The sequence below is a fragment of the Chenopodium quinoa genome, unplaced genomic scaffold (assembly GCF_001683475.1).
Source record: "Chenopodium quinoa cultivar QQ74 unplaced genomic scaffold, ASM168347v1, whole genome shotgun sequence".
In the NCBI taxonomy this organism is placed as follows: domain Eukaryota; kingdom Viridiplantae; phylum Streptophyta; class Magnoliopsida; order Caryophyllales; family Amaranthaceae; genus Chenopodium; species Chenopodium quinoa.
In genome coordinates this window covers 5,627,912-5,638,589 of record NW_018742329.1, presented here as the reverse complement: position 1 = coordinate 5,638,589, position 10,678 = coordinate 5,627,912, and the positions used below count along the sequence as shown (strand labels likewise).

General features: G+C 46.3%; 1 protein-coding gene across 1 annotated transcript; it reads right to left on the bottom strand.

Annotated features, from left to right (window-relative positions):
- Positions 1 to 2,392: 2,392 nt before the first annotated feature.
- On the bottom strand, positions 2,393 to 3,504 carry LOC110691890. Its single transcript, XM_021868864.1, has 2 exons — positions 3,159 to 3,504; positions 2,393 to 2,781 (listed from the first exon to the last, which is right to left on the bottom strand). The coding sequence occupies exons 1-2, from the start codon at positions 3,502 to 3,504 to the stop codon at positions 2,393 to 2,395; spliced, it is 735 nt and encodes a 244-aa protein (XP_021724556.1).
- Between the last annotated feature and the right edge of the window lie 7,174 nt (positions 3,505 to 10,678).

The following is a 10,678-nucleotide window of genomic DNA, read 5'->3' as shown; positions in this document are numbered from 1 at the left end:
CCTTCCTGTCTTTTTAATTTAGCTGCCTGGCGCTTTTCTGTTTCTTTTGCGCTCTGATGTGCTTCAGTAGCGACTTTGTTACATTTTGCCTTTCCTGCTTTATCTGCTTCAAGTGTTTGCGTGTTGTGTACTTCACTTGGCTTTGACCAAAGGCTTCGTCTGCGTGCTGGTTGACATATTTGATTGAGCGTTATTCGACTTATCCTTGCCGAGACTTGTTTGTGTCGATCAACTTTTTGCTTATTTCGTCTGTGTCATCAGCTTGCTTTGCTGTGACTTATTTGTGTCATTCAGCTTATTTATGATGCGACTTGTTTATGTCGTTCAGCTTGTTTATGCTGTGACTTATTTATGTCATTCAGCTTATTTATGCTGCGACTTATTTATGTCATTCAGCTTGTTTATGCTGTGACTTATTTATGTCATTCAGCTTATTTATGCTGCGACTTATTTATGTCATTCAGCTTGTTTATACTGCGACTTATTTATGTCATTCAGCTTGTTTATGCTGCAACTTATTTATGTCATTCAACTTGTTTAAGCTGCGACTTATTTATGTCATTCAGCTTGTTTATTGCCTGGTTACTTCTTTTTGTAAGGGCTTACTGCTTGACTGTCTTCTCCTTTCCTCTCCCCCCTCGAAGAGATGGGCTGAATGGGACTAAGAGAACCTTAGTGTTGCCCACGTAGCTCATCTTCTTCTTTTCCTCTCTTCTCCCCTGCTCAAGCTGAACTTGTCAGGCTCCCCCTCAGGCGTCCCAGAGGTGGTGCCCTGTTTTGCTTTTTGCTGGTGAAGTGAGGTTTTAAGGAGGGATGCTTTCACTTTGTCATTTTGCGCTAGAGTGCTTCTTGCCTCTAACACTTTATTATTATTCTTGTTTGATTTCTGCATGTTAGTATATGATCCTTGAGCATACTATATTAAACAAATTTATGCAACATACTCCTCACGTAGAGGCTTGTATTTCATTGAACAAAAATGGCTCAAATGCCTTAATTAACATATCATGGACTGAATAAAGATTTATCGACTTAAAACAACTATGTTTCAGGCTATTTAAACAAAATATTTCTTTAACACATCAGCATTGAAACTGTTTCTTAAGACCTGACCTTCTTGATCTGCAATGAGGAACACGCCTGGTCCAACCTGCTCGTGGATGATGAAAGGGCCTTCCCAGTTTTCTGACAGCTTTCCATGTTGATTTCCTTTTCCAACTGCTGCTGTCCTCCTGAGGACTAAGTCTCCTGGCAGGAGCTCCCTGTGCTTGACCCTTTTGTTGAAAGCTTTTGAGATCCCGCTCTTTTGGGCTGCTTTTAGCCTTACTTCTGGCAGGAAGTTTAGCTCTTTTGGGCTGCTTTTACCCTTATGTCATTATGACTCCTGCCCCACTCCCCGTTTGGGCTGAGGATCCATCCACTTCCACCTTCCAGACCCCAACGTCATCCTCTTTCTCCTCATAGGAGGCTTCCATTATGAAGTCTGCTAAAGCTTGTGCCTTGATGGCTGCTCTAGGCTTGACCTTGAATTCATACTCAGAAAGCTCAATTGCCCACTTTAAGAGTCTACCCGATGCATCCATCTTTTGTAATGCTTTCTCTAGCGGGTGGTTTGTGAGGACCTCTATTATATGCGCGTCAAAGTATGGTTTTAGCTTTCTTGCTGTTGTGACCACTGCGAAGTCTAGCTTCTCTACCAGGGGGTATCTTTGCTCTGCCTCGGTCAGCACGTGAATCACGAAATATATCGGCCTTTGTTGCTTCTGTCTTTCTACCAGCCGAACGGCTGCGATTGTCTGTATTGACGCTGAGATGTACAACTGCAGTTTTTCTGTCAGCTCCGGGCTGATCATTGTTGGGAGCTTAGTCAGACGCTTCTTGATACCCTCAAAGGCTTCTTTCTCCTTAGTCCCCCACTTGAATTCTTTGTTTCCTTTCAACAGCTGATAGAATGGCAAGGCTTTGTCTGCTGACTTGCTGATGAATCTGGTCAGTGCGGCCATTCTGCCTGTCAACCGCATGATATCTTTGATGCTCTTAGGCTCGGGCAGATTGAAGACTGCTTCGACCTTTTCTGGGTTGGCATTTATTCCTCTCTCGCTGATCAGAAAACCAAAAAACTTTCCGAGCTCACTCCAAAGACACATTTTTTCGGGTTGAGCTTGATTCTACACTTGTTCAGGGTGGCAAATGTTTCCTCCAGATCCAGGATATGTGTAGCCTGCGTGACGCTCTTAACAATTGAGTCGTCAATGTATACTTCCACATTTCTTCCCTTCTGGTGAAGGAATACTCTATCCATTGCCTTCTGAAAAGTTGCTCCAGCGTTCTTCAGCCCGAAGGGCATAGCTATGTAATTATACACTCCCCCTTTGGTAATGAATGCAGTTTTCTACCTGTCTGGCTCGTGCAGGCTGATCTGATGGTACCTTGAGAAGGCGTCCATAATGCTTAGAAGGGCGTGCCCACTAATTGAGTCTACTAGTTGATCTATCTGTGGAAGTGGGTAACAGTCCTTCGGGCAGGCTTTATTAAGGTCTGTGAAATCAACACACATTTTCCATTGCCCATTTGCCTTCTTCACCATGACCACGTTGGCTAACCATTTAGGATAGTCACAGAGTTCAATAAATCTTGCTTCCAAGAGTTTTTCCACCTCTTCTTGGATTGCCCGGTTTTTCTCCGTGGAGAAGCTTCGCTTTTTCTGCCTGACTGGCCTAATATCCTCATTCACATTCAGCTTATGCACCATGACTGTTGGGTCAATTCCGGGCATTTCATCTGCGGAAAATGCAAAAATGTCTTTATGCTTTCTCAGCAGCTCTATAAGGTGCACCCCTACTCCTGGATCAATGTCTTTTCCAATCTTCACCGTCCTCGAGGGATCACCTTCTGTGAGCTCGACTTAACGTGCTCCCCGCTGGGAAGTGGTCTGGCCATTTCTTCTTTTTCAGGCTCGAAGTTTTCCATTGCCAACTTTTGTTTATCTTTTTCCCTGTGATACTCTTCACGCCTCCTTTTCCTTGACTTCCACTTAGGCTGCTCAGGGAGCCGTCTCTCAGAACCGGACTACTGTCTGGTTTTGGCAGGCTGCTTTAAGGCAGTTATGTAACATTGTTGGGCTGTCTTCTGGCTTCCCCTGAGCTTTGCTGACCAACCCTCATTAGTTGTGTACGCCATGGCCAGGTGGTAAGTGGATACCACCCCGCCTATCTTGTGGATGAGCGGCCTTCCCATGATTCCATTGTAGGGTGAAGGGGAGTTTATCACGAGAAATTCTGCTCGGACATCACGTCTTTTTGACCTCTCTCCTACCCAGACTGAGATTTCGATTATGCCTTTTGGGGTAAGCCCCGAGCCATTAAACCCGGTGACCTCATAGTTTACTCTCTTCAGGTCTTTTCTGTTCAACTTTAGCTCAATGAACGCACTGATGTATATGATGTTGGCTGAGCTGCCTCCGTCTATCAGTATTCTACCCACCTCCCAGTTTGCAATTCTCATTGTCACCATCAGCGGGTCATCATGAGGGTAAAGTATGCCCTTCTGGTCATACTCGTCGAACGTGGCTCGTGGCTGCGGGGGAAGAGGTGGTCATCTACGCTTATCATTGTCGTTTATTTGATGTATCATCGCCCGCAAGTTAGCCCGCGCTCTATTAACTGTCCCCCATGTACTGGACCCCCACTGATTACGTACACCCTGCCCTCTGGCTTGCCATCTCTATCCTTGTCTCAAGCTGGGCCCCTCTGACCTCCTCTGCGATCAGCTCGGCCCGCTCTATCCTCCTCCCTTCTTCTGGGAGGGTCACCATGCTGCTTAAATTGACTCAGGTATCCTCTCCTGACTAAGTCCTCTATGTTGTCCTTCAAGTGCGTGCATTCTTTAGCGGTATGGTCATAGTCCCCGTGAAAGTCACACCACTTACTGGTATCACGACTCTTGTTTACCATCCTTTGAGGCCTCTGCCACTTATCATCAGCCTTATTTACGCTGAATATGTGAGATCTGGAATGGGTTAGTGGGGTATACTGATCAAACTTCCCAGGCCTTGGCCCTCTCCTTGGATCGGACCTTCTCAGTCCCACTGCCCTGTCCGCTTCTCTACGGTTTTTCTCAGCTCTACTTGGCTGGTTCACCCTGGGTGTGTTCTCTGCCCGGGTGACCTGTGCTTGCTTAACTGAGTCACATGTTGCTTTCCTACCCAGTATTGCTTTGTCAGTCTCGTCTGCTTTGATAAACTCATGCGCTTTACCCAGCGCTTCAGCGAGCGTTTTGAGGCTCTTACGCCCCATATATGCTCTAAATAGTGACCCTGGCAGTAGGCCACTCTGCATTGCTAATAGCGCTACTTTCTGGCTCATATTTGGAATGGTTTTTGCCTCCTTGTTGAATTTGGTGATGAACTCCTTCAGAGGCTCATCCTTTGCCTGAACCAAGGACATCAGCTCGGTTGTCATCTTGGTTCTGTCCACCAAGGTTATGAAATGCTCCATGAACATTCTCTTCAGCTGGCTGTACGAGTATACAGAACATTTGGGGATGGCGCCGTACCATTCCGCTGCCAGCCCCTCCATAGTTGGTAGGAAAGCCTTACACCTGACTGAGTCCGTCATGGTGTAGAGTACCATATGATTCTCGAGAGCTGATATGTGGGTTTTGGGTGTTGTGGTTCCATTGTACTTGCAGCTCGGCATCTTCACCTTCTCCATGGGTTCTTCCAGAATCTCCCGGCAAAATGGGGAATCATCTGGAACAACCTGGATTCGCGCTCGTTTGTCTCTCTCCGGGCTGGGTCCTCGCTCTGCGGCCGGTGACCTACTGCAAGAGACCCGCTTCTCTAGGCTGATTTGAGCGGGGGTTATTTCCTCCATGCTCCATTCCCGATTCAGGTTGCGAGCTTCCATCTCCAATACCTTTTTCCTCAGCTGAATGAGCTCTTTCTGCTCCGAGGTGAGAGTTGAGACTTCCGGCATTTTCGCTGCGGGCTCCGTAGCTGCCATTGTCGGTGATGGGCTTGCCCCCTTACCCATGATGGTAAGGATTGTTGTCATTGCAGCCAGCTGCTCCTTGCTGCACTTAGAGAGGTTCTGCAGAATGGCTGGCATGTTTACGGGCTGCGGTTTTGGGGTTGCAGGTGCTGAGACAATAAGCTCATTGTTCGCGCCTGTTAACAGCATTCCGTACTTCAAAATAGAGTTGGATCCTACCGGATCTACTGGTTTCGCCGCTGCTTTAGCAGTGGCTGATGTCGATCCGATGGGGTTGGATTTCTGCGAGATGGTCGATTTGGGGTTTCCGGTGGATCCTTTTGGATCACTGGTTACTAGGAATGTTTTTTGTGGTGTTTGGCTGGTCTCATTAGTTTTGGACGTGGGTGTTTGTATAGTTTCTTCTCCGGCCATGGTGGTTGGTTAACAAGTCCCTAGCTCAGCTGGTGAACCTCAGGTTAGATGATCTAATCCCCTCCTTCTTGCGCCAATTGTTCCAGGTATGGATCTAAGGGTTCTGTTGGGTAAGCTGGGTCTCGTCAACAACCTACACACGGTAGCACACGTAAACTGCCCTCGGGGGTGGCTTGAGGAACCCCCCTCCGAAGCTTAAGTTAAAGAGTGTTTAGAGAGAGAAAATGTACTTAGAGAGATATAGAAAGTGTAATAACTTGAGTGTCTAACCTCTTTTCCGTTGTACTTTACCCTCTATTTATAGGCGTACTATCTCCTTCGTGGAGAGTTTAGCCTGGTCAGCCCTGCGGGCTGACTCTGCCGGGCTGATGAGCCTTCCTTTAGTTGCTTATTCGGCGGTGAGTGTGCACCCTGGAGGCTGGGAAATAGTTCAGCGGGAGCTATCCTATACAATAGGGTCGTTTTCCCCGTTTTCATTCATTGACAATCATCAATAATCATCCTTAATTCTCTCAAGCAATAGCTTATTCTTCTTCCTCTTTCTAAACTTTCCCCTTTTACCAAATTCCGCATTCACGAGTTCTAGACACACCTAGCCAAATACGAAGTTGCCCTCTTCCTAGGCGTGAAAGGTTGAAAATTTGTAAGGGTTTGGTCCTAAATCCCTATTTAAATTTTTTAATTTATTGTTTGATTTAATATTTTTCTTGAAGTTAATAATGCGTGTATTTTGTTATTAGAAAGAGATACGAGTGTAGGCGTCGTTCGAAGTGCGCCTACGTTAAAGCATGTTGGGAATATGCTTGGCACTCATAAGTAGTGGGAATTGACATAATACGATTAGGGACAAGGAAAGTAGGGAGTCGCCAACAAGTTTTTAAGGAACTTGTAAACCGTTCACGGTTAATAAAAGGCAACCACGATTAAGGGACAACGATAGGCAACAACGATTGACCCGTGAAGGTTACACCCCATTCATAATCCATGAGATTAATAACTCCATATGGTTCGGAACCACGAAAGGAGGATCGGGGATGATGGTACGAAGTGAGTCATGGAGTCACATTCGTCCGTATTGGCCTCTACTTGATTCTTATGGTGAAAAGTGATTCTTGCAATCTCAAAGGCATACAAACAAAATATTCAATCTGCTCCAAACTATTATTAAGCTAAATTGGTTGAATATTAATGCAACATATAATTCTAAAATATCGTGACCACTTGATTAAATAACAAGATTAAAAAAGGAACCTAAACCGGTTGTCCAAGGATGGCCAATAAAAACCGTGATACCAGCAAGTGGTGTGACTTTCACAGAGATCATGGCCATACCATCGATGAATGCACACACTTGAAGGATAACATAGAGGATCCAGTCAGCAGAGGGTACCTAAATCAGTTTAAGCAGCGCGATGATCCTCCCCGAAGGAGGGACGAGGATATAGCAGGCCGCGCTGACCGCAGAGGGAGTCATAGGGGTCCCGCTGGGGACAGAAACAGAGATAGTAAGCCAGAGGGCAGGGTGTATGTGATCAATGGAGGTCCAGTGCATGGAGGAACAGTGAACAAAGCACGGGCCGATCTGCGGGCGATGATACACTAGATAAACTACAACGAGAAGCATAGATGGCCACCTCTTCCCCCCCAGCCGCGAGCCACGTTTGACAAATATGACCAGGAAGGCATAATTTACCCTCATGATCATCCACTGGTACTGACGATGAGAATTGCAAACTGGGAGGTGGACAGGTGATTGATAGATGGAGGCAGTTCAGCCAACATCATATACATCAGCGCGTTCAACGAGCTAAAGTTGGACAAGAAGGATCTAAAAAGGGTGAGTTACGAAGTCACCGGGTTTAATGGATCAGGATTTACTCCCGAAGGTATAATCAATCTCTCAGTACGAGTAGGGGAGAGATCAAAAGGCGCGATGTTCAAGAAGAATTCCTTGTGATAAACTTTCCTTCGCCCTATAATGTGATCATGGGAAAACCGCTCATTCACAAGATAGGCGGAGTGGTATCCACCTACCACCTCGCCATGGCCTACACAACTAACGAAGGGCGGTCAGCAAAGCTCAGGAGAAGCCAGAAGACAGCTCAGTAATGTTATATAACTTCTCTAAAGCAGCCTACAAAGACCTGTTAGCAGCCAACCTCAGAACGGAGGCCCGCTGAGCAGGCTGAGAGGAATTCAAGAAAAAGGAAACTCGAAGAGTATCACAGGGAGAGGGACAAACCGAAGTTAGCAATGGAAAAATTTGAGCCTGCAAAGGAAGAAATGGCCAGGCCACTCCCTAGTGAGGAGCATGTTACAGTTGAGCTCACATAGGGTGGCCCCTCAAGAACGGTGAAGATCGGAAAAGATATCGATCCTGAAGTATGGGTACACCTCATAGAGCTACTGAGAAGGAACAAAGATGTTTTTGCATTCTCCGCAGATGAGATGCCAGGAATTGACCCCGCAGTCATGGTCCATAAGCTGAATGTAAAGGAGGATGAAAAGCCAATCAGGCAGAAGAAACGAAGCTTCTCTTCGGAGAAAAACCAAGCAATCCAGGAGGAAGTGGAGAAACTCTTGGAGTCAGGATTCATCGAGCCTTCCGATTATCCAGAGTGGTTAGCCAACGTTGTCATGGTGAAAAAAGCAAATGGCCAGTAGAGAATGTGTGTTGATTTCACATATCTCAACAAGGCATGCCCGAAAGACTGCTACCCGCTGCCGGGAATTGACCAGCTTGTGGACTCAACCAGCGGGCACGCTTTGCTAAGCTTTATGGACGTCGTCTCAGGGTACCACAAGATCAGCCTGCATGAACCAGACCGGCAGAAAACCACATTCATCACCGAAGGGGGAGTGTACAATTACATAGTTATGCCCTTCAGGCTGAAGAATGCTGGAGAAACCTTTCAGAAGACGATGGATAGTGTGTTCACACACCAGAAGGGTAGAAATGTTGAAGTATATGTTGACGACTTAATTATCAAGAGTATCACGCAGGCAGGGCATATCATGGATCTTGAAGAAACATTCGCTACTTTGAACAAATACAAAATCAAACTCAACCCGAAGAAATGTGTCTTCGGAGTAAGCTTAGGAAAGTTCTTAGGTTTCTTTATCAGCGAGAGAGGAAAAGACGCAAATCCGGAAAAGGTTGAAGCAGTCTTAAGCCTACCAGAACCTAAGTGCATTAAAGATATCATGCGGTTGACAGGCAGAATCGCCGCGCTGACCAGATTCATCAGCAAGTCAGTTGACAAGGCTTTGTCGTTCTATCAACTACTTAAAGGAAATAGAGAATTCAAGTGGGGAGCTGCAGAAAAAGAAGCCTTATAGGGTATTAAGGAGCATCTAACTAAGCTCCCAACAATGATCAGCCCGGAGCTGAGAGAAAAGTTGCAGTTGTACATCTCCGCGTTAATTCAGACAATCGCAGCTGTCCTGCTGGTAGAGAGACAAAAGCAGCAAAGGCTAATATACTTCGTGAGCCATATTCTGACCGAGGTAGGGCAAAGGTACCCGTTGGTAGAAAAGATGGCCTTCGTAGTAGTAACAACAACAAGGAAGCTGAAACCGTACTTTGACACGCACATAATACAAATCCTCACAAATTACCCGCTAGAGAAAGAGTTACAGAAAATGGATGCATCAGGCAGACTTTTAAAGTGGGCCATCGAACTTTCTGAGTACTAGTTCGAGGTTAAACCGAGGGCAGCGATCAAGGCACAAGCCTTAGCAGATTTCATCGTGGAAGCCTCCTATGAGGAGAAAGAGGATGACATCGGGGTCTGGAAGGTAGAAGTAGATGGATCCTCAGCCCAAGCAGGGAGCGAAGTAGGAGTCATGATGACATCCCCAGAGGGAAATGTATTTGAGTACGCCATAAAGTTCAAGTTCAAAGCATCGAACAATGAGGCAGAGTACGAGGCAGCGCTGGAAGGCCTGCATGAGCATCGCGGGCGGAGCGCGCAAAGTCCACTTGCAAACTGATTCTCAGCTTGTCGCCAGCCAACTGCAAGGAGCGTATGAGATTAGAGAAGATGCCATGCTGAAATATGTTACAAAAGTAAAAGAGCTGGCAGCCCAGCTAGTTCACTTTTAGATAGACTTGGTCCCCAGAGCAGGAAACTCCCAGGCTGACGCTTTATCAAAGTTAGCCAGCTCCACACTACAAAGCCTCACAAGGATAATGATGGTTGAGGTTATGGAGGAAAGCAGTATTACTAAAAGGAGCAGATAAATTGCATTGGGCAACATAGAGCTTGGTTTGCAGACATTATGGCATACAAAGTTCATGGATCGCTGCCCGACGATGAAGTACAGGCGAAGAAAGTGAAGAAAGACGCCAATTGGTATGTGGTGATGAATGAAGAGCTCAACAAGAAAGGCATCTCAAAGCCACTACTGAGGTGCATCCCAGAATGGGAGCAAGAAAGCATTATGGAAGAAGCCCACTCAGGAATATGTGTCAATCACATTGGTGGAAAGGCATTAGGGGTGGAAGTCCTAAGAAGGGGTGCATATTGGCTGACCCTAGCTCAAGACGCGCTGGCATATGTAAAAAAATGTGACAAGTGCCAAAAGTACTCCCCAGTCATAAACCAGCCAATAAATGATCTGACCCCAATCCTCAGCCCGATCCCGTTTGCTTAGTGGGGAATGGACATATTGGGACAATTCACCACTAGGTCAGCAGGCAGAAAGTACCTCATAGTGGCGGTAGATTATTTTACTAAGTCGATAGAAGCTGAGCCAACAAAGTACATAAAGGCAACCCAAGTGAGGACGTTTATATGGAAAAACATCATCACAAGGTTCGGGGTGCCACAGTGCATAGTCTTCGACCATGGGTGCCAATTTGACTGCGACACTATTAAGAATTACCTGAAGACATGGGCATCAAATATGCAAGCGCCTTATTCTGCCACCCCCAGAGTAATTTCCATGTAGAAGCAGTAAACAAGCTGATCCTAAAGGCCCTGCAGAGGAAGCTGGAAGAATACAAGGGCCCGTGGGCGGACTTAGTCCCAGAGGTGTTATGGGAGAATAGAACCACAGAAAAGGAGTCCACTGGTAAAAGCCCTTTCACCTTAGCATACGGGGCTGATGCAGTCGTCCTAGTGGAAGTGCAAATTCCCAGCCTGAGAATACAAATTATGAACAACAAGGAAACAAAAAGCACATGCTGGAAGAGCTAGACTTCCTGCCAGAAGTAAGGCTAAAAGCAGCTCTCAAGCTGGCAGTCCAAAAGAGCAGGATTTCCAAAGCTT